The sequence below is a fragment of the Pipra filicauda genome, unplaced genomic scaffold (assembly GCF_003945595.2).
Source record: "Pipra filicauda isolate LSUMZ 115617 unplaced genomic scaffold, ASM394559v2 scaffold113_size4260070_pilon, whole genome shotgun sequence".
NCBI classification, from domain to species: Eukaryota; Metazoa; Chordata; class Aves; order Passeriformes; family Pipridae; genus Pipra; species Pipra filicauda.
The window spans coordinates 2,414,880-2,439,932 of NW_024103585.1; the positions used below are offsets into that span (position 1 = coordinate 2,414,880).

Sequence of the window (25,053 nt, forward strand, 5' to 3'; positions counted from 1 at the left end):
AATGTAGATGGTGTGATCTTTTTCTGTGCAAATGGCCAAATAAGAAAAGCTGACTGCATTTCCTCAAAATGAAGAATACTTCATTTTTTGAAAATCTGAGGTCATATGTGCAGAACTTCACATTTCGTGAATAACACATAAACATATCCATGTCACATCCTGTGATGGCTCAACTAAACTGTAAGGCAACCAGCAAAATCCCTGCCAAGGGCTGCTGCACAGGCACACGAATGAACATATCTTAGGACAGAGTGAAAGAACTTGACTAAAATTTCTGTATGGGGAGTAAAGTGGCCAGGGTTCGTGCTGCCACTGCATGTTGTTATTACGAACAGCAAAAGTTGCTAGTAATATTTATAATGTTCTAGTGGGAGTGGACCTTGCTAGCTAAGGTCATAGACCCTCCTGAGCATCACTGCAAGCAACAGAGACTGTTTTTACAAGTTGGATGTTTCCTCAAATATCTTGTTTGCAGAAATTAAAAAAACCCAGACAATATAGTAGTAAAAGACTTCCTCATTTATATTCTTCAGCTGTTAGACAGTTTCAGAAATAGACAAACATTTAGGAACTGTTTATCAGCTAATGAGCTAATGTAGATCCGATACACTTTGGAAGGAATGAAATGCAACTTTGTTCCATTGCTGGAATCCAGAATTTTTACCAAATTAAAATGTACTGTGCAATTAAGTTGGAAACTCAGGAAAAGAAGTATCAACATAAAAGTGAATAAACATGAAGCCTGCAAGGACATGCACTTGGTATGTGGAAAGACCATATAGATAGTATCATCTAGAAGGAGCTCTAGTGCAGTCTCTCAGTGATCATTGATCATTTTGCTGACTACTTGAATTCCTGGACAACAAAAGATGGAAAAGAGGGTTGACTATGTTATTCTCCCTAAATTGCTGTTATTACTTATAAAGCATAATGGGCAGTGTTGATAATTTACAAGTAATATAAAAATGTTCTAAATTATCATTGACTGTCATCTCACTGTAATATTTACAAACTAGCAATTTTACAAGACATTTAACTATTATTAAGGTTCTGGGAGTTTTAAAGGACAAAAGATTTTACAGTTAGGGGTGAAGCCTGGCTTAACTTACTTTAGTTGGAACAAAGTGGCAAATTTGCAAAGTGTTTAATAGCAAAATATTTTAGTAAGTTCTTGCTGACATAAGAAACCAATTCGTCTAATGAGACCAAAGTAGTCATTACTTCTGGCACCTTTAAAACAAATTAAACAAATATTGGTTTACAGGTGAGGTTCAGTTGAGGACAGCTTCTCTTGCTGATGGAGTACATTTTTCCTGGTTTCTTCTCATAGGCCCAAATGAAACTGGCAAGAAAAGCTGCCTTTCTAAAGCAAGCAGGGGAACCTGACTGTCTACTCAAGACTTCTCTGAATTAGAAACATCTGAAGTGCAAAAATTCCAATAATTTCACACTGTGAAAAACTGTAAGATTTATAAAAAGCAGAGAGCATTTAAAGTAGGCCTACATTTGGCTTTTCTGAGCTGTAACTGAGTAGTCTAGAGGAGGTGAAAATCCATGGGATCTGCCAAGCTCGTAATTTCCCTGGTGATGAAAACTCAGAGCACAGCTGGTAGCAGTGGCTTTTTCCCTTTCTCTTCTCCCTCTTCCCCATATGCATGCTGAACTTGACTGTAAGTACTGCACTGGGAGAAGGAAAAGATGTATGTAGTGGGGAAAAAAATTACAGGAGCTGATGCTCTGACCTGCCTCATGCCAGCACAACACCAAATCACTTTTGAGATTAAAGAGTTGCAACATCCAGTGACACAGAACCGTGGTTTACCTTTCAAGATGTGATCAGTGTACTTGTTTACACTCGGACTTAGTAACCTATTCATTCTGTACATATTCACTTAGGTGACTGATTAAAAGATACATTTCTTCATGTATTAAGATTTAGAATTATATTCAGACATTAGTCTCAAACTCCACTGTTGGCATTTAAATTATGATTGGAGTGAGTTTTTGGTCATTGTCCAAGTAGAAGCAGAGCAAAAATTTCAATTCCTACTGTATGTTGTTGAAAGTGGTAAAAGAAGACAAAATCAAAATTCTTCTCTTGTCTGTTAAGATTTGAATGAGCGGACTTTGGGACTTTGGGGATTTTTTTTTCTTTTTTTTACCTGTGTGGAGCTTAGTACTGCAATAGTCATGGTGTGTAATTTTTTCTGAAGGATAAACTATTTGCTTTATCTTCCTCAGATTGTTATAATGGAGGTACAAGGTTTAAGGTCAGTTGCTCCAAATCGGATTGTCTACTGCACCATGGAAGTGGAAGGCGGTGAGAAGCTTCAGACAGACCAAGCAGAAGCTTCCAGGCCACAGTAAGCCACTCTACTGTTGCTCCATCCAGTATCTTTCCTTCATACTGTGGGAGAGCTTGTCTGACTGTGTTTACAGGTTTTACAATTAACTTAGTCCTAGGTTATATGAAGTTTTTTCCTGGGTAGTTATCTTGAATTCTTTCTGAAAAATTAAAATAGAAATAGTAGCTATTTATGATGAAGTAAGTATAAAGTGTGAATGCTGTCCAAATGAATGCCATTGAATGTATGGGTGAGGAAAAGAACTAGAGACTGCATGGTCCAAAAATACAAACCTTGTGATAGATGTTAGCCTGAGGTGATTTTATGTATTCTAGGTTAATGTGCAGGTGGCCTTGTGGAGTGTAAATTGTACAATTGGTGGGAAATCAATACTCAGTAATCAGTCTTGACAGAGCTTGCTCACATGCTGAGCCTATTTCATTTTAAATTATAGGATCCACTTCTTTCAATTAAGTTTTGATGGAAGCAGTCAGTAAACTGACTTGGAGGGGGATAACATCATGCCATCTGAACCAGTTAGAGTGGCAGAGAGGAAGAAATTAAATTGGTTGATTTGTTTGACCTGCACACTGTCTTCAGACACTTTTCTCTCTGTTAAAATGTCATTTGGAATCTTTTGTAGATGACTTTCCAGATAGCACGTTGAGGTTTTACTGGCACCATAGTGTGCCTTGTGAAAAACAATTTAAAAATTGCAGTTGTTACAATATCTGATAAAACATCTTCTATGGAATTGGAGTGGTAATTTCTATTCTGTTTGGACCACAAAGACAGACTTTTGTTAGGAAAAATTATAAGCACAGTTTTATCTGTCTCTTCTGGGTTTGGGAGTAGGAGGAGATCTAACTTGGTGGACTTTCTCCTAGCTGCAGCAAATTTCCTTGGCAAGTAAGCCAGCAGCCTACTCCAGTAACATATTCAAACAGTTTTGCAGAATACTAAATATGTGGGAAAAGACGTAAAATTCATTTGTCACAGTCCCTGGCTGTGTTCCTTCTCCCAGGCATAGGAATACTTATTCTTATCATTTGCACGTACTACATGAGGACTTTCTAAAAGGAATGATAGTGCAAAAGACACATGGAGGTACACATTGAAGCAAGGTCATAAGTGGGTATGCAACATCACCTGCTCATTTTTGGACTAGTTGGGATGTTCGCTGGTGGCTCAGGGTCCCATGAGAGTCACAAGGCTTTCTCATGGAGGACACATCGCCAAACTGTCCTTGTCTTCAAACTCGGAGTTGCTCTCATACAGTTTCCTGCAAGGAGTGCCTGTAGCCTTTGCCTGCTGTCACAGCCAAGGTTCTTGTTCTTCTGATAGTGTATCTCTCTTTTTCCTCACCCTTGAAGTTGCTAGGGTCTATTTTAAATGCTCGATTAACCTCTGATGTCATTGGTATGGGTCTTCAAATCTCCCTAAATCACCTAAATATGTAAATTTTTGAATTTTAGGTACATTTATTGTCCTTCTAGAAAACACTGTAGATATAAGGGGTTTGTTTCTCAGCTATTTCCAAATATAGTGAACAAAACATGATGGGGATAATTGACAGTTAGTTCATGGTTTACTTTTTACATACTGAGGGCAGGTTAAGGTAAAGATTGTAAAATCAATCAGAAGGTATATATCATGTGTAGATGCATAAAGTAAAAGTTAATAACAGATTAGTTGATTTTCCTACCTGTCAAAGTAGAAGCTTTGTGAAAAGGAAGTTCCATAAAAAATGGAGTCAGTATGAGAACAACTGAAGTATTTCTAGGAAAAAGTGTAATGTTAGGACCTACTCCAAGCTTGTAAACTGATTTAATGGATTTCAGGTATGAGTTGACTGAATATGGGAGGAAGACAGATTATGGGATATTCCATATAAGTTATGTGTATGAACCAAATCCGTATGGATTTGGATGGAAAAAAATGATGCATCTTTAGGAGGTGAATTTTTGAGAGAAGCCCCAAACTGTTCACTAGAAGGACAGGAATGGATGTTACTGGTGCTGTTGACCTACTGTCCTATAAAACAGTCTAAGTTGAATGGACACAGCTTATAAACTCTGGAATCTATCTAGTTCTTGTGCTCTTCTGAGTTGTACTGTTTTCCATTTCTGGCAAGAGTGATTAGGAGACATTGGCATACAGTATGATTATGGGCATATAGAGACATTTAGTTTGTGAGCACATATAGAGATGTCATTTGAGGCAATGGGGGAGGATATTAAATTAGACAAGCATGAAATTAGCAAATTATGGGCAAAGAGTAAGAAGATGAAGGAAGCTGCCTATGGAATGGGACCTTCTTTCTTCCACAGTTTAATTTTTCTGTTAGAGCCAAATCAGGTTTTCTTGGCAGTAGCAATATTGCTTTTATTGATTGGTGGCAGAGGCAACAAGAGGGCTTGGCAGCATTTAATCAAAAATGCTGGTAGAAGAGAACCTAGGAACTACTGTTACAGTCAGGAGGAGTCCCCAGGTTTCAGAAGACGTAAAGCATCTCTTTTTTCTCTTCCCCATCCCAGGCTATGTCCAGTTCTTCTAAGATCTTTCTTAGTTTTATGATCATCCCTTGCCCCATGCAGTCATCTGCCTCCTGTTGCACACCTGCTTCTTCCAGCACTCATCACTATTCTCTGATAGGGACCTGCCAGGGTGATGAGGAGGGTCAGTCCTTGGGTGCAGGGTTAGATGTTCTTCTGGAAAGAGGAGGTATAGGAAGAGGTGGAAGCAGAAGTGACTTTCTGCTGCTCTCGGTGCTAGTGATGATACTACTACTGGGAATAGAGATGCTTCCTTTCCCCCTTGGTCCTTTGGCAGGAGTAAGCAAAGTCATGTGTGTAGAGGCCAGTGACCAGCTGGGCAACCACAACCAGTCCATCTCTTTTCTGATACAGAAGAACCAAGCTGTCGGAGGCCTTGGCTACTGCCTACTTTGCCTGCTACTGCAACTGGCTCCTGGTATGATTTTCGATACTGTCTTTCTGATACGGAGGAAAAGTATCAGTGAGTCTGGAGGAGATCATAACTTCAGATTTTATGTGGGACGTACAGCTAGAAAAGTGTACCAAAGCTCTCCTACTAAGTGTAGAATGAGATAGTGATGAAAAGTGAATGATTACCACCAGCCTGCTGTGGGAAACTGCTGGCAAGGGCTCCAAATCATGCACTTGTCACACACATATTTTCTGTAATCAGTTTATCATTTTGAACTGGTAGATACATTTGTGGGGGAAAAGCAGTAAAAAGAATTAGTTATGCCTATTTTTTTCACCGGTAAAATGTGAAATGCAGTGCAATTCTACTACTCAGTCAGAAGTTTCAAAAGCTTTGACAGTGAAAAGGAGAAAATTAGATACTCAAATGAATGTTTCAAAGTGCCACTGTAAGCCAGTGTCGTCTTAGAGTAGAGATTAACGGAAGAACGAGTCAAGGGCAGACTTAAATCACAATTTGCTATTCCAAAATGCTGAATATTTTCTCCATTATTTTTATGAATCTCTATAAGTATTACTTTAAATCCCTGAATGCCTGTCTTGGTTTAAAGACAAATATTGGGGCGGGAACTCCAATAAAATGAACACCCTCCCCTTTTTTTCCCCCTCTACTACAGAGAGACAAAAATAATGCAAGGAGGTTATAAGTGAAAAAATAACAGTTTACTAACAAGAAAAAATAGCAGCACCACAAAGAAACAAGGGAAACGGCTTACCCACAAAAAAAAAAGGGCATCCACAGCATCACATGGTACTCCAGGAACAAAGGGGAAAGAGAATAGTGGAGTGTCCTCCCTGTCAACCACCCCCATCTGCCCAGCTAAAGAAAAGAAAAGAAAGCAGAATATCACAGAATATGCTGAGTTGGAAGGGACACACTAAGATCATCAAGTCCAACTCCTGACCCTGCACAGGACCATCCTCAAGAGTCACACCATGTGCCTGAGGGTATCATCCAAATGCTTCTTGAACTCCATCAGGCTTGGTGCTGTGACTACATCTCCAGGGGAGCCTGTTTCAGCACCCAACCATTCTCTGGGTGAAGAACCTTTTTGTAATACCCAACCTAAACCTCCTCTTACATAAAAAAACAGGAAAACTGTGTTTCTCACAAGGACTTCCACTACTAAACTGGCCACTCCACGTCACCCGGTTAACAGGTTCAGGTCTTAACTGCAGCGGTGGTATTAGTTTGGAGTCTCTTTGTTCCCTGCCACATGTTGCCCCTGGCATGGTGTGCTGGCCCACTTGGCTGGGCTGGGCTGTGGAGTGGCAGCAGGGGCTCCTGGCACGGACAGCAGTTCCACGTGGCAAGCGGGTGGCGGGCGAGCCGCAGGGGCAGCCTCTGGTGATGAGCGAGCAGTGGGCAAGTGACAATGCTGGAGCTCTCGGCTCTGCTGCTGTCCCAGGGAGGCAGGGACAGTTATCAGCAGCGGTTGAGACCTCGGAACAACTCCAACCCGTGGCAAACCCCTCTCTCCAGCTGCCCAGGTGGGCAGAGTGGCCCTTTCAGATGATGCAATGGTGTGAATGTTCATCGCTATAGCTCCTTCCCTTGGAAGGAGTAATAAGGAAAGAAACAATGTTCTTTCTTAAAGGGGAGGTGCTCAGTTAGAGTTCCTAGAAGGAGAGCATAGTTTTTATCATAGTATTTATTTTTATAATAAATATTTTCTGGTTTCTTAATACTTTGAACCCCTGTCTGCTTTCTTTCTATTTGAATAACAATTTTGTGTGTTTATAATGAACTGCTTAATTTTCTTCCTTAGCAAGCTAAATAAAGCACTGCTTATATGTATGTATATTAATGAATAACTAATGGTTATTCTAAAATGCAAATGCTATAGAACAGTGTCGTTTTACTGAGCTTATGTCTTGAGTAATTTTACAAACATCAGTGACACAGCTTCACACACAAACCCTATAAAATTTTTATTAGTGCCTGTGAAATGTTTCTTCATTCCTTCCAACTGTTTCCTGCCTTTTAGCCCTGCTGAAAATCCCTCCGACATAGCCTGTGACATTTTCTTCCAGAGATCAGTAAGCAGACCCCTCAGAGGGCCCCTTCAGTTGTGTGAAGCTTTGCATAACTTTGTTACTGTGACGCCACAGGGAGTCATCTGGAAAAATCCAGTGCTAATTTCATTTTTTAAATGTTACTGAGGTGGCTTCATTTTTAGTCTTGTGGACTCTGGTGTCCACATGTTTTCTTATCACTGATTTTTATTCACCCAGATTTTTAAAATAGTTTGATTTCCTGAAAGTGCAATGTTTTAGGTATGTATAATCATGCCTAAAGATAAAAGATAGGAATATGCTATCTTTTAGCACTACAAGTGACATTCTCTTGTCACATATTTATGCAATAGGAAAAGATCATCTCTTGCATGAAGAGAAAATTTTAATAGAGCCAAGATATTCTTCATATTTTGTTGCCAGTAATTGCATAATCCTATTAAAAGGGCTGTTATATATTAGAAGTATGTGAAGAATACGTGATTAAATCTGACTAGAGGAGGCAGGGAACCTCAGTCAGTAATGCACAAATGAAGTAAATGCTGCTTATATTATTTTTATGCCATATTCCATCATAGTTAATTCCATAAAGTATTGGAAATATGAGAACTTGTGGATACATAACTAAAGATTACACAGCAAAACTTTCATAGAGAGGTTTAAAAATAAAAAAACGATAAAAGGTCTAATTTCTAAAATTTAAAACTTCCTTAAATGACATGTTCACTCATGAAAAAAACCCACCCTTTTTCTTTAATAGGATGTTTTGAGGATATGGCCTAAGATGACATTTCTGAAGAGAAAAAGGATAGATAACATTTATAACCTGTGACAATCATGTTCCAAACATCAGATAGTTTTATTTCTTCATCATAGTCCCTGCAACTTTCTAATTTTTATTTTTGATTAAGGGAAACAAAAAGATGATAATACTTAAAACTATCATCCAACTTTTGGTTGCATGACACAGATGTACAGTATGTGAGGAAAGAGGAGGCCCAGCTATTCTTCCCACCTGCTACTGCTCTGCATCTGCATAAGTGAAACTTAATTTTGTCGGTAGTCATTCAATTATACTGTTAATTTTCTGTAATCATTCCTTGTATTGTTTGCATGTGTACAAATCCATGTTCTTGCTGTTGCACAGGAGAAAAAGTAGAATAAAAAAGTTGTGCCTGCCTCATATTGCTTTGATTCTTAAGTAGAAAATGAGTAGAATAAACACAGGAAGAAAGGAGAGACAGAAATACAAGTTTTGGCTGATCAGAGAGGGAGTAATCAAACTCTTCTGTTGCTAACAAGCCAACCAACTCTCCTTACAGTGAGGGTTTTTTTTCTGTTTTTTGTCTAGGTGCTTTTTTTATTGAAATGAGTGTATCCGCACATGGGATTTTTCACACAGGGATAATGAGATTGCAGTTTCATAGTGCTTGATTTAACTGTGCTTAGCTTGCTGTTCATATGCTTCCTATTGCATCTTTTGAGAGTAAATTCTCTTTAGGATTTAGCTTTTTGATCAAGGTCTTTTACTGGATGTATTTCACGTGTTCTTTTGACTATTATCTCTGAAAATTTCTTACTTGCATATAAGTGCCATGATATCCAGTGTTGATCCAACAGAGGGTAACAAAGTGGAATTGCTCATCCTACTTTTGGCATACTGATTTATTTTCTTTAAAACCTAAATACATTTTATGCAACATTTACAAAAGCGAGTTTATACATCAGAGAACTTCTGTACATCATTAGTAAGATTGTTTCACAGGCTAAAGCTTGAGCAACATAATTATGCTGTTTACATAGTGCTGAAAACTTGGTGAAGGTGAGCATGATCCTTTAATAGTATTTTGGAATTTTAGGGAGGTGAGCGGGGATCATGACAGGAAAGAAAGTATGTCTGCTTTCATAAACTAGGTTTGACTGAGTAGCATAATGACTACTATAATTTTCTCTAGGATTCATCTTTATATCTCTTAAGGATAAATTCCATCATTGCTTTCATCTTGGTGCAGTTTTTTGGTGCAATTCACAAACTAGGGTGGAATAAACTACCTTTCAAACAACTGGGTGCTATGATGAAATACCATATATGTTGTATATATATGTTGTATCTAGTATCCAGCTGTTAAGGAGAAAAAAGAAATTGACAGTAGGAAATTATCTGATGTTTTCTTGGTTCTGCAAAGGAAATGATAGAAAAGAAACAAAATATACATTTATCCCAACCTGTGTTGTGGATTAATGATGGAAGAGTTTCACAAAAGGAATATGGATTCAGCTGAAAATATACATGACAGTTCTATTCAGTTATTCATGATACCTTGGTGCTATATTCTCTCATTCTCACTATTTTATATTGTCTAAGAAATTTTTCATCTCTCTTACTGCAGAGAAATATGAATTACATAGAGGCTTTTAATGTTAAAAGAGATTTGAAGCTCCACTGGATAATAATCTGAGCAACTTGATTTTAGCTGGCCTTCCTCTGCACAGAGTTTGAACTAGATGAGCTCCAGAGGTTCCTTTCAGCCTAAATTTTATGGTGATTCTATGATTAACTCCCAAAATTATCTATCTAAGGGACTTTTGAAAACTGCCAGTGCTAGAAGGGAATATTCAGTTTTCAGATAAAGATAAACATGGTATGGAAGAAACTGGGGTGAGACAAGATAGTTAAGGTTGGTTGTATTCTCTGCTCTATTTGGATAGTTAACAATAAACAAAATCCTTCTGACATCAAGGCATATATTAGGGTGTATAATATATATCCCCTATATAATACAGAGAGAGAGTGTTAAGCCTCCTTATCTAGTGGCACTGCTGAAAAGAATAGCTGTTTTGGGGTACTTGTCTTCTTTTAAAATGTAAAATGACATTACATGTCTCTTGCAAGACTGATGCCAGTTTTATTTCACAGTGTATTTTGGAAATATTTGATTTTGAAGCTGCATGTCCCACCCTTATGCCTTTCACTATAATAATCAGGGCTTGGAGAAAGACTGCTTATATGCTCCTTAATGTACATGACGTATCTGTTTCCATTCTTATTCCCATCTAATCCACAGCAAATGCAACTAATATTTTGCAGATAGATCTAAGAATTCTCTAACATTGTGCTAAAGCATCTGTGGATGTGTGATCCAGCTTAAAACTGGAAGGCATTTGGCTATGAATAGCATGGTGTGGAGCCAAAGCTAATTAAATCTTGCTTAAAAGAAAAATGTTTTGGATCAGGTTAAGCCTCGTACTAATATAGCTACCTGGGTATAGCTACCTGTCACTGGCTGGGTTGAAGTGAAGGCAAAGGCAGCCGGTAAAGTATGATCTAGAGGGATGGTGGTCTGTCAAAAAAAAAGGTGGGATTGAGAAGGACCACCTCAAATTTTATCCCCAGTCTCCTCCTGGAATACTCTGGTAGAGTGGATTTAAAATTTGTCATTCAAAGTGGTCTGCACCTGCCTCAGATTTGGAAAATGTAATTACTGTTTATGGGCAATAGTTGACAGGAAAGCAACTGCTTTGGATTTCTGTTAAATTTTTATATGATCAGAATGTACTCTTTTACATTTTCAAAATATACTATTCTTGTATCTTGGTTTGAAGACACCTTTCAAAAATTTGCTTATATTCATTGTAAGCAATATGATACAGGTACATTCAAAGTAATTTCTAAACATTTTACTAGATACAGTGTTTGTATTGGAACAGATTTTACAGTTTTATTAGTTTTGGTTTGTTGTTTTGGGTAAAGAGAAAACTTGAGGAAAAGGGTTTGAAAGAAAGAAGTTTTTGCTTTTGAATCCTGTTCAGGCTATGAGTACTTTTTACATGTCAAATGCTCATGACTTTCAGAAAACTGCTTTTCACCACATCATGGGCAGACTGTTCTCTGCTGTCGCTGTGTTAGTATGTGCATTGATCCTCAGAGGTGTCAAGAGGTCCAGTACTTTAAGAATACAGAATAGTCCACTGAACAGATGAAGAAAAAATATTTATAGATCTTGAAACTTCTTAACAACTCCATATCATTTCAGGTATGACTCTACAGGTTAATGTGCCTATTTGAAAGCAATACCAGCAGATTGAGCGTAGGAGGACAGTAAAACAAAGACAGAATAATGTGGACAGCTGATAACAGTAGGAGTCAGAAAGAGTAGTAAAAGAGGTTTCAGAATAAAACATACCAGTTGGTATGATGGAAACTGGAATACTGCAATTTTCTGATTTGATTCCTGGGTCTTTCCTGATAGACTCTTCAGGCTCAGGTGGGTCAGTCTGTTTTGTGATTTGTTTTCCCCCATCTTCTGACTGAAGTGACAGCATCTACCCACTTCATCAAAGTACTGTGTACAGCAAAGTACAACATTTTGAAGGTTTAAAGTGTCGTACAAATACAAAGTAACATGAAATAAATAGGACTTGCAAATTTTAACAATGTGCGGATGGATTCACAATTATCTTTTTCAAGGTAAAAGTGAAATAAATATGCATATAGAAATTTCAAGAGCATAAATGACCATATCTTGCTTTTGTGTCCATCACCAGTCTCTAACTGGGTTTGAAACTTGGTGGGAAACTGGAGTTAATGCTTTATGAATTCTTCACATAATGTGTATCAGTGATTCCTAGTGCCTGGCAGTGTGTCAGTCTAGCTACATACCAGTGAAAATCTTCACCCTGGCTTGTCTTGGTTGTCTGTATTGAAAGTGAAATGGGAAAACAAGACTAAGTAATAATTTATTCATACTGTTTATATTTGTGATGACAATAGTTGTCATAATAGCATTCTGTACTGTTAGAGTGCACTTTTCTCATTTTCAGTGTAGGAAGCCTAAATGAGTGTTTTTAGTTAGTTGCTTATTATGCATTGAACCCCTCTTCTGGTTTGCCTTTCTGGTTTCTATTAGACACGTCTTTATTTTAAAGAAAAACTAGTCACAGATTCATTGTATCTTTTTTACAAGCAATTTTCATATATTGATAATTATGTTTAAAAATAAATACATGATTGTGTCTAGCTCATTATTAGCTCTGTGATAAATAGTAATTTTGAGCTCTGCTAATTCTTTTATTTAAAACAGTTGTTATTTTACCAAAGGCAAATCCTGAAAAAAACCTGCATATGATCAGATTATTCTTTCTTTCTTTCCTTTCATATTAATCTAGTTGTGTAAAGGAGCTTTAAAATATAGCATGTCCATCAAAGCACTGTATCCTTGCTGTTGCTGAAGTAAAGATCCAATTCAGAGCTTTTTGTTCTTGATAAAAAGTTCCAAGAAGGGATTCCTGTTGTTTCATAACAATTACCCTGAAACCCCTTAATTTTGTTGCTGAATCTAGAGAAAAAAGAAAAAAATACCCAAACATTTTCTGATTGGCTATACCAGATAGTGACTCAACAATGCATTCAGAAATGAAATGACGAGCTACTTAGTGTGTGCAGCTACAGGTCCTGAACACCCAACTTTTTTATAAGGGCAGTGCTGAAGAGATGGTTTGTTAGTCTGCATTTCAAACCACTAGTGTGCCAAGTCAGAAGTACCCATGTAGGTGGAAATAAATGTTAAATGGTAAAAGACAGTAGTGTAGACTCTGCTTAGGTGGAATCAAAGGTGACCCTTAAAGGCAATTGCATGACTTTCCATCGTTATACCAAGACTTACCTTTTTCCTGTACTGTTCCTTCCTCCTGTCATCCATATCTGTAGAACAAATTATCTTTCTCATACCTATATTTCATAATTTTAGGAAGATTTTGATGGAAACCTCAGGGTTAAACTCTTTACTATTGTCATGCTTTTTCACTAGCTGACAACCCTTAAAATAGTAGTTAAATACAGGAAGTATTTATGCAAAATATCAGTGTTTCTTCAGTAGGGATTGTAAAACAATGAATCTGTAATTCTCACCGGGATTTGTGCATAAAATAGTGGAGTCACAGTAACACAGGGAAGAGTAGAGTCAAGACACATAAAAGGTTAGATGCGAGCAGTGATGAAAGGCCAAGACACATGTCCAAGCTCATGGTTTAGTTTGCCTGAGCATGCGGCTCACCTGTGCTTCTACTGTCAAAGGACATTATGACTTGTTTAGAACTTTCCTTATTGGTTTTCAGCTGCAGTTTAATGTGCTTGCTCTGATCAAGGAAATTATGCTCCCTGTACTTCCATCAAAATAAATGAGTAATTTTCAAATAGAGAAATAAGAAAATGTAGATTATTTTTTTCCACGAAAAACATTTACAACTTAAACCCCATTATAAGCATTATAGAAAGGTACAAGTGTACAAGCTTTTTCCCTTGTGGTTTCAAACATGAATTCCAGATTCCACTGATGTACTGGAGAATGCATACATAAATAAATATATATTAAGAGATTAATGGCTGTAATATTACATATAAGAAATAATCCTTACCCTATTAAATCTTTGGTGCTGCATAATAAACTTGTGTTGTTTGTGCAGTAACTTTCAAAATCCTTTTTCAAGAAACTTCATTAAAGGGAGAAGCTTCAATGTTCGTATTATTTTGTATGGTGTGCAAAAGAGAAAATAAGCATGCCTTTGGGTTGTATAAGACAGCTGTTAACATTAAAACTATGATTTCTGGTATAGCACTCTGGTGTCAATCATTACCAAATGGATGAGTATTTTTGTGTTCCTAAGAGAAAAGGAAATGCTTATATTTTTCCAGTTATCAGTGGGGAAGAGCTAGTAGCAATTAGCAACAACTAATACTCCCTTTAGGAGTTTCAGTGAAAACGCCAAAATCAGATAAATATGGATTTAACTCTATTTTTGTTTGTCTGAATGGAGCCTTATCATCAAATTATAGATTTATTGTCAGATTGCTGTAGGATAACTTGCACTGCTGGTACAGTGACTGGCTTGCTCCCACATTTTTTCTCTCTGCGTACATGCAGTTGGAGTTAGTAATATGCAACAGTTCATAAATTCCACACTTACACAATCCTTCACTAAAAACGGAACATTTGTCAGGCCTGGATTTGAAGTGTTTTCAAGTGGCAGTGTAGTCAGATGTGTCAGGGAGGGCTGAACCTTATCTGTCCTTTTATTTCCTGGCCTTTCATGTCATAACTAGCACTGTGAGTATGGTTTGTAACCTGAGGATTATAGATACCTCGTCTTCTATGGTCAAGGTTTGTTTCTAAACGAAGTAGAAACAGCAAAGTTAGTATAGATTCTTGAAATAGTTGAGACACAGGGATGTTACAGAGAACTCAACATTCTATTTCCAGTTGAACTCCAAGATGTACAAAGATGAAGTACTGGTAAATCTCTTACTCCTGTGGAGCAGTAAGATGCCTAAAAAACTGGCCTGGATGGGTTTTCCAGCTCATTCCAGCTCTGTACACGTCCCTGTATGGATAGGAAATAGGAAAACTCTTCCTGAAGACCTCTTAAGGTAATTTAATGAATAGTTAAGAAACCTGTTCAGGTACATTTATACAGTAGAGTTAAACAAGAATCAAACCTAGAAAGATGCAAAAGGAGGCACCACCAAGGAGAACAATGTACCCTGGTACTGGTTTCAAAAATGAGATTTCCTTAGTGCCTAGAACAATAAATTCCTGATGGTGTAAAAATTCTGTAGACTTGATATTTTATCAGAAAGTAAATAGAACTAAAATAAAACTTCTAGATATTTGCTTAGAATAATAAATTTTATAAATTCACTCCCATGATCTCATAAAGAAAAGTTTTGACTAACAGAGACCATGAGTAGAAAGGAAAACCTAAGAGAGAAATTTGCTGCTGTTTCCAGTGTATGAAATGTGTTCCAAACTGAAGTAGAAAAATAAGTTTGCTTAGAGGAGTTTCTGTGACACAGTGATAAATCTTAAGCTGAAATAAACATTCACCTTCTTGCTGGTAGTAAGTACTTTTACAGTGAAGGGAAATAAACTTTGGCAATGGATTCTGTCACTAATTACAATATCAACCCACATACCTCTGACAGCAGCAAAAATATGGTGAAAATACTGAGGTTTATGGTAAAAGATGAACAAACATCAAATCACTGCAGTTTCTATAGTAAAGGGAACGAGTAGGTAAAAGCAGAAAACTTATGTAAAGAAAAATTATATAGCAAAATGAGAGCTGAAGAGATGGAATTGGACGGTTTTTTTAGACTTTGAGTTTGTAGTTTTAGAGGTCTCCAATATGCTACATGGGCTGCAGCTGACAGTACAGTGAGCACACTGCAGCATTTAGTGCTGAAATTATTGTTCCTTTTGAATGCTTTTCTAGCAAGATTAAAAAAAACCTCAAACAAACAAAAAGCCCAGCCATACAATAAAGGTAATTATATAACTTAATATGAAGACTGCATGAGATCCACACTTGTTTTGACTAAAATTTTGCACTTCCCATCGAGACACATTCAACACCAAAATTGTTCACATTAACAAAAACCATTGGACGTATATCCATAAATCAATGACTCCTCCAAAGGTGGGGAAAGTGGCTGATTTGCTGTTTCCATTGCTTAATTTGGTAATTAAAACATATGCTTTTAAAATATAAAGTATTGGGTTTTTTCTATTTTGTTAAGAATTATTAAAGATACACTGATTGTAAATAAAATTTCAGAAGATAGGTGAATTAATTTGCATGGCCTTTCACCCTTCCACAGTTCTGGAGCTCCATAGCAGAACAAGCTTTAAATAAATTATCTGTAATACACTTGGACTCAAATGAGTTCAAAGTGGCATGTGTGAATTACTTCTCTTTTCACAGAAAGCCAAGTTACAATCTGCAGATTCACCTGCTCCCCTGTATGAAAAGTAAAAGACAGCTGTAAGATTTATTTTCATGCTGAAAATATTTCACTGTTATTGGTGTTGAAAGTTACAATATAAAGAAAAGTAACTTATCTTCATTCAGCATTCAAATTCCAAAGACCACATTGTTAGTTCTTACTTAAAACAAAAAGTAGCTCAATTAAACAACTAAAAAGTTTTTGTCTTACGAATATTATGAACAATCTTTTGCATGGTGGTTGACTTCTAATTTGTGGATCAGAAAAAAACATTTCTGGGAAGTACTGTATTTTCTCCAGGAAAAATATCAGGATGCAACCCGAACCTTCAAAGAAAGGTATAGATTTATCTGAGCTATACCTAGCAGCTTAGCTTTTAAATTTAAAGGAAATTTTCTGCTACAATATTCACTCCAGTGAAATTAAGCAGATGTCAGAACAGGAGATATTCATGTTTTTATAGGTATGTATGAATGCATTAGACAGAAGAAAAATGTGGTTTGGAAGAAAAAATTTAAATTTTTGAGAAACTAAGTGGATATGATTATATTAGCACATAAAATCTATAAAGTCAAATAAGACATTACAGTAATGTTAATAAAGATCTGCATAATGATAATTACTGTTCAGGTATTGATTCCATGAATTATTAAGCATCCTCCTAACCTATTTTCAACATTAAACTTACCAGCTCTTTGAATGAGTATACAGATCTAGAATGAATAGCCAAAATTATGGAAAAAAATTGATGGAATTTTACAGTGGAAATAATCAATGGTTCAGTAAAATCATGTTTATTTGTTAGGAAGGCTGTATTTATGATCTTGGTATTATAAAATTTATGAATTTAATTGCACAGTTCTTAGTTACAGATGATGATGACACTAGCTTATTCAAAGTGCTTGTTTGCGTTTACATTGTAATTAATTTTAAGTTGGTCTGTATGCTGAAAATCTGATATCTCATATTATTCTTTCAGATATAGTATCTGAAAGTGTGATATCCATTTCAGTGGAATTTGGTTAAAATGAATTATTCTTCAAAAACAGGAAGAATAAACAGATAATTAATTTGTTGACTGGAGTCTGACCAGGTGTCATAAAAAAAATATCCAGGGGGGGAAAATAAGTTGAAATCTGACAGATCTGGAGCACCAATATAATTTCAGAATAGTAAAGAGTGTTTCAAAATAGGCTTGCTTTTGTACACCTGCAAGCTTTACTCAGTCTATCCCTTGTTTTGGGTCATCCTTAGTAAATACTATGTGCCTGGTTTCTTGTTACATTCATGGCACAATCTTTACAGTACAGAACTTTATTAGGACTGAAGTTTATTAGTAGGTATTGACAGTGCAAAATATAGCCAGCAGGGACATTCTTATTGCTACACTTCATTTCGTACTGGTGAAAATGCAAATTGCAAATTCTTATTAGCATGAACGTTCATATGGGTTAAACTACAGCTGGGAGTTCAGTATCATACATTTGATTAGGCTGTCATTTCTGAATTCCACTTCAGTTTTTGCCTGATGCATTAATAGTACGCGTAATAACATAATAATGTACTTTTAAATGTGCAGCATAAAGATAAACTCAGTGTCTCTCTGGATTATTGGATCTCTTATGCTCATGTTCGTTCTTGGAAGAAGCAACTAAGTGAACATGGTACCACTTCTATTTTTGTTGTGTTTTCTCAACTTCTAATTTCAAATGGCATGAATTGATACCTCTGCAACAACACAAAGCTTCAAAGAAACAGGACTTTTATTCTAGTAATCTGCAAGGAACAAAAGGATGAGCTATGTGTACTTTGCTTTTATATTCACAGCTGAGAGGAACATTAGGTGCCCACAAGTAAGCGTGATGCTAAAGAATACAATCTTAGATTTGCTTTTTCTAACAGAACATGATTTCTCATGAGCTCTTTCATGAGGAGTGATGGTAAAATCTAGTCCGTAAATTCTGCGATCATCTAACAGATAATTCACTTCCAAAGACATGTTCCTAAGAGATTATGAGAGTCTGCTGAAGTTCTGGTCAACCAGGAGCATGCAGGTCAATGCATGGAATATTTCTACCATAAACATTAAGCTTTAGGAATTGACTCAGACGGTTGCTTTTCATGCCAGGATTTTCACTTACTGCTGCAGATGGAACAAGGGATGGGAGAAAAATGTCAGTCAAGGCTAGTAATCAGATCTGATTTTAAAGGTGATTTCTAGTACTACATGAGTGCCAACAACAAGTGGATGACCCCATGTTACTCTCGTTCACATCAGTCTCACATTGTGCATCTAAACTGGAGAAGGAGCAAATTCTATCAGGCTCCCTGGGCAAGGCTCATGTGTGCCCCATCCCTTCCAGCTATGTCTTTCAAAAATGGAGCCTGAGTCTCCAGAGCAAGCTGCACCAGTCTTCAAATCTGGTGCTGGGGTGCTCAAACCTGCTGCTTAGCTTGCAGAAGCTGAGTCACTGCTGGTGATGTTCTCTTCTTTAAATGCTTTAGTCAGCATGACCTTCCATTTCTCTTCTCTTTTGTATGAGTTGATGCTGGCACTGGATCTTTGTAGAGAGGATTTGAGTTTGGTTTGTTATTTTAATGGGAGTTTCTCTTGGTTTTTTGCATGGTCCTGTCCGTTATGGCATGAACAGTTTAAGGATTCTGGAAGCCCAGGGACAAACAAACCTGGCACCTGAGAGAGCGGGTGGAGGTATCAAAGTGCTTAGATTGTGTTTGCAGTCTCAAGGCAGCATCCTTCCTGGAGGCGAAGCTGAAGATACAACTATCTCATCTTTTATGAACATGCTTTCTCCTTGGAAATCTCATTTCTGTATTGTGACAAAACCTACCCTTGGGACCGCTGCTGAGAAGAGCAGTTGTGCTAGGCAATGTCTTATCCTGCAGTTGCAGCATTTATCACCGGATCATAAAACAGGTTTTCTTCCACTCAGCAAGGTAATTTCATGTCAGAGTTCCTATTTCAATTACCTTTGCTGAGGTTGAGGCTATACACACCACAGACAGAGAGGAAGCATCTATCTAATCCAGACAAAGCAAAGAAGACAGAATGTAACGTAAGGTTCGGTTAATTTACAGTGAACCTGACTTTTGTAGTCTGCATGTTCAGCCACCTGTAGGACTGGTTTACACAGAACTGCTGCTTCCTTAAAGCTTTCTAGTTTTGGTTACATATTAGTTTCTAGACTTTGTCTTGAAGTCGGTAACTCATGTTAGTAGAAGGATTTTCTTTTGCCTAATAGATTCCTTTGCTGGAAGATTGCTACAGTGTGTGCACTGTCCAACAGTGGAGAGATTGTGTATTCTTGAATGTAAAGTAAAATTACTGCTTTTTCTAAATGAGGCCTAAGATTTTGGCTTGCATGATACATACTTTTATAGAATATGCTCTTAAGGTCACCTTTTTTTTTTTTCATTTTATTAGTTTCTGCTAATCATAATATCTCAAGCAGTGGAAAAACATGAAGAGAAGCTGGACCTGTGCTTACTTTTTGCATTTTGTTTATGCCTAGTAGCATAATCAAAATCAGTACCATCAATGCAATGAACTCCATGTGATTTTTTAGAAAAATGAAATATCTTGTTGAAGGAAGTTGCAATTTGATTTGTATAACTTTCCTTTTTTGTACCACTGGCACACACAGTGGGGGGAAGGCTGACAAACCAAGTGTCTTAATAGAGATAAGAGATTAACAACTAGAAGTCTGTCTGCCTAATTACTGTTCTCTAAAAGCATGAAGCCTTGTGGCGGTAATTATCTTTCAGAGCTATAGTCACACTGATAAATAACACTTTTTTTCCTTTTTTTTTTTGCATTTTTGTTTACATTTTTCCTACATTTTCATACTAAGTTGTAACATCTCATAAAATATAAGATTTTTTCTGCCTAAGTCTCTTAATTTCTGCATGGTATGGTCACCTGTAGTGAGTTGAGACACGATTCTTTGCTGAATTAGTATGACTTGTATGTACAAGATAGTGACTATAGCATGTTTCACAGAAAATAGACCTCTATTTGCTTTCTTGCTTGGTTCTGTTTGTCCCTGTAAGGATCTAATTTCATTTCTTTGGGGTTTGCCATTAAAAATTTTTTGATTGATTTTTTTATTTAAAAAGTCATACAGAAAAGCCAATTTTCCCATGTAGATATTTGATTTTGGATTTTCAAAAATGTATCTCCCTTTTCTTCCCCATCCTCTTCCTCCAAAAGCTTGAAAATTAAGTTCTAGGTGTGCATTGATAAATATTCTGCAGAAAAGATGACAGTCCTATCACTCTGAAGCCTCTCTTCAGCCCCAGTTAAATTCTGTTGTTTTCTTTATTGCAGATGGGGAACCCAAGGGGATTTCACCACTACTCACCCTCGCCCTGTTGTCAAAGTAAAACTCTTTACAGAAAGCACTGGGGTGCTGGCACTTGAAGATAAAGAACTGGGAAGAGTGAGTATTATGTGTAGACACAAGAAATATGTGAGAAGTGATGGGTAGAAGTGTGAATATTAATAAAACATGCCATAAAATAGTATAAGGCATTCAGTACCAATCTTCTTTGATGTGACTGTACCAAACACTGCTTTTTCTATTAAGGGTGACTTTTCCTAGTGTTCAAAACATGATATGTTGACTTTCAGAAACTTACATAGGGGATCCATGGTGGTTCTCTTTGTCATGTTTAATTTTTTTTTAATTTCTACATGACATACCAATGCTTTTAGCTATTCAAATTTGGAGTGAAAGGGAGTAAGATAAGATTTGGCATGTAGTAAATACAGTAAACAATTGGGGAAAGGAAAGGAAGGACTTAAATGGTAGAAGGATGAAACAGAATGAGAGAGGAGTCGTGGAGATAGTATGTCAGACTAAAATAAGAGCTATTCTTGTACTCCATGAGCTTCTCTTCTCTTTTCATGTTTTCCCTGTCTTGACAGGATCATTTGTCCTTTTTAGGCCAAAATCAAGAGCTAGAGAGTGAAATGTATTATAGAAAAATAGGGTAGTGTGAATGAGGCAGAGAGTGTCTGCAAATCTTCCCTCCTTCTGCTGAAGTTTTCCCCTCTGACATATAGCACATGAAGAATAGCTCACATTTTAATGCTCAGTTCTACAATCAGAGTCCTGGATGTTTCTCATTCAAGCAAGCACAACGTCTTGGATAGAGCTGGGCTCTTCCCCGTTTTGTGTCTTCCAAGCACAGGTAGCTACACAAAGACAGATTCTCCCAGACATTGTGTCACTTGTTAAGGCCAGGACTGTATCCCCAGGATTATTTTTCTTGCCTCATCTCATGTCCTTCTAAGGAGCTTCCAAAGTCGCTTGATCAAGGATGGCTGAGGTGAAGGTGGGATCTGTGTGGGGAAGGCAACACCCTAGCAGAAGCCAGGCAGGCAGTGTGACAGGGACAGGGGAGCCACAGGGGTGCACCTGAGCAGACCAAGGTCACCGTATCTGGATGCAGAACAATGAGAAGAGACACTGAAAGAGTGGACTTACAGGAACTACATGGTGCTGCTAAACATAGAGAAGTTTCATCTCTGTCCCTCCTTGCTCAGTCCTTTCAAAGAAGCAAAAGAAAAGTCAATGCCAAAGTGAAGGGCAGTGGAGAAGGGCCTATGTGGCCGCTGTGAACAGTAGCCAGCAAAGTCATTGTCCAGGGAGTCAGAGAAGAAACATCATCCATATAAACAGGCTAAAGATCACAGGTGTTAACAGGATCCTCTGGCTCCGTTCAGGTACTGGCCTTGGTCTGCTTTCTTATGCTGCAGCCTGTCTGAGTTACTAGGACAGGAGGTTAAAAAAATTTAAAATTTAATTTTAAAGAATGGAAACATTTGAAATGTAAGATATTGAATATAGCTCTTGCCTTAACCCCCGATGGTTGGTTTGTATTTTTTTCCCTGCTTCCTCTCCCTGCACCCTCCTGGCTGCCTTCTGACACATCTGTATTTGTCATCTGGTCAAACCAGTTTAAAGAAGGTTTCTTGGCTGGGAGGGGTGAGGGGAAAGAGGGAAAATAAAAATAGTTAATTGAGAAGGAACTGAGCAGTGAGCTCAGTGCCCTGTTGTTGGAGTCTGACCCAGTTTTCCCAGAGACAAAGCAAGATATATAAAAGATGAGGTAGGGAAGAGCAATCTTCTCTTTCTGTTTCTGATTCTTACTCTCCTGTTGTTTTTTGGCAGAGAGGCTGCTTGCTTTTGTCAGATGCTCTGAGATTTGGCAGTTTTTACGAGAATTAGGCTATTAAAATAATTTCTTTTTGCTGTTTTTTCCCCTTTGTCACAAAGGATAATGGCCATCACCTTTTCTCCCCCTTGCATTAAAGCTTGTGCTGAGATTGGGAGTAGCAAACAGGAGTACCCAAGAGATGCTTGGATACTGCTTTTACGCTTTATAATCCACTCCTGATTTACCAAAAATGTCCAGCCCACATCCTTGCCAAAAAAAAATACCTACTGTGAAAGACAAGTCAGTAAAAGATAAACCTCCCACAATGACCTTATGTGCAAGGTCCTTAACAGTGGAAAATAACGTGAAAAAGAGCATGTTGGATGTGCATTAGCCTATTTGGGTGTCTATCATTCTGCACATCCCAGGTCTGACAATACTGGGGGTTCCTGACAGACACCTTACAGCTCATGGTTGTAGATACTCAACTCAGGAAAAGAAGGAGTCTTCCAACTTTCTTCTTTGGTTTAACCAGAGTATTTGAGAGTGGTGATTGGTAAGGTTCAGAAGAGATTGGGAGAATATTTGATAGAGTTTTTAGAAAACAATTTGAAGGTGCTATGTACTCTTATTGTACACATTTTAGGTTTTGAAGTCTTTTGTTGGCGATGTCTTTGTTTTCAGGTCTGAGAGATTTAAATTCAAATAGCCTTTGAAAAGATGCAGGATCCCACTGGATAAGCTTAATTCTTATAAAGTTTGGAAATTTTATGCCTGGTCAGTACACTGCAGTGACTTGCAGGAGTACATCTGATCAGATAGGTTTCTTATGCTCTGAAAAGGTTGGAAGATACTTCCAACTGGTATTTTTCCTGTACTTAAAAATTCAACTCAAACCTGCCCCTTCTGAGGTAGGCTTGCTGTGGACACTAATTCTTATCTGTCAAGTACTTTCTTGAAAGCATGTGCCTTGACCTGATACCACTTTTCTACATTATTGAAGCTTGCATTTCCAATACCCTGCAGTTATTCTGAAGGTTTTGTTCTGTTTAATCTATCATTAGAAATAGAAGGCAGCATCAAGCTATATGATTTGAATTTTGAACTTCCATCAAATACCAAAAGGCTTCTTCTGCCACCAAGGGATCAGTTTTTTAGGAAAAGAGATCTAAGGTGTGAAATGCGGAGCTAGCAAAAGTTTCCCCAGAGCTGTAGAGAAGATATTTCCATTGACCCCATCAGTGCATAGCAGTCTCTCTCACTTATGAACTTAAGGTGTAGACCCTGATACCAGCACTGCAGGTCCCCCGTTTCAGGAGGAGGCACTACTGATTTCCAGAAGTAACTAGCTCATGGTGGAGCAGAAGGGATGCAGTCTCATGCTTTCAGTAGAGAGGGCAGACTGTATTTACAGCTTTTTCCCTATTTGGAAGGCTGAGGGCTGCTCAACCTCTGCTGCAAAAGTCACCAGGTAAGCACCAAGCCACAGAGGGCTGATGTCTGTACATCTCCCTTCAAGGCATTTAAGATGGGGTTAGCTGACAGGAAGTAATACTTACTGTGTCACTAGTCTGACATGTCTGTTTTCCTCTAAAAGAACCAATAAATCCAGTCATGAATGCCAAGAGAAGATTTGCTTGCTGCAGGGTATTGTCCTGGCTCCCTGCTGACCACTTTAAGCATTTTCAAACAAAAACAAATCTTAACCTTTCTTCTCTGTTTTACACAAACTGGAGAGCAGTTGAACAAACTCAGTTTTCTGCTGAAAACAGAGATATGTGCTGCACGGAAGGGGAAGGGATGTTATTTGGATTTGAGTTCTGAAGAAAATGAGCTTCTGGAGTGGTCTCTGCCTGTGGTTGTCCAGACCTCCACATATAGTGAACCCCTGATTTTAGCTTCCAGAAAGTGAGGCAGACTGCATCTTTGAAGCTAAGTTCATTCTAATGAGGAAATGTTAAGAGCTTACTTTGTTCAGATATCTTTGAATTGTGTGATACAGGTTTTATGTGACTGACACTGATCTGGCCACTTTAATAGTTTTTGTATGTGCATAGAGAAGGCAGAATTGATGTTTGCATTTATATGTGCAACAACTGAGGAAGCGTGAAGAAGCATTCAATTTGGTGTAAATACTTCTGAAAAAGCAGCCTGGTGGTTTCTGAAACTCAGGAATCTCACACCACGTTTTCTTGTTCAGTACTTTGTGTATGAAGATGTTCAAACCTAGTAATTCAAAGTGACAGCCATTGTGCGTGCTTAGCACACATGTGGATACAATGTGAGAGCAGCAGGTGGTGTTTGATTGCTGATACTTTTTGAATATAAGAATATTTTCAGCCTTTTTGCTCTGACTATTCAATTAAAAGAGAACTATTGTCTCACAGCCTGCTTGTCACAGTCAGCTGCAGCCAGCAATAATTAGCTGTGCAGCTAGGAGTTTTTTTCCTTTAGTGCTGTTACTCTTGGTTTAATTTAAAGACATTATTAAGTAGCTGTACTGGCTAGGTACCTATACTTGCATGTTTTCCGGATTTCTGAATGTGCCACATTCAAAGAGCCTCTGAGCAGAGACAATTTCATCCTGTGACTATGTAAATTTAAAGCTTGCCAGCCTGGGGATTGTGAGGATTGAAATGACTGAGATTTCTCAGGTTTTTCTGTCATCATTTTTAAGTTTGAAAATGATAACAGATTGCTTCCATTCCCTCTTTTTCTCTTGCCC

The 25,053-nt window shown here is 37.6% G+C and overlaps 1 protein-coding gene across 9 annotated transcripts in view; it reads left to right on the forward strand.

The window, feature by feature from the left end:
* The window catches only part of CADPS2 (calcium dependent secretion activator 2), a 292,803-nt gene that overhangs the window by 123,572 nt on the left and 144,178 nt on the right, over positions 1-25,053 (forward strand). For all 9 annotated transcript variants that reach the window (XM_027720819.2, XM_027720827.2, XM_027720823.2 and 6 more), the window contains 2 exons: positions 2,242-2,363; positions 20,494-20,605. In XM_027720819.2, the coding sequence (XP_027576620.1) occupies positions 2,242-2,363; positions 20,494-20,605 (234 nt within the window). The remainder of the gene's footprint in view (positions 1-2,241; positions 2,364-20,493; positions 20,606-25,053) is intronic.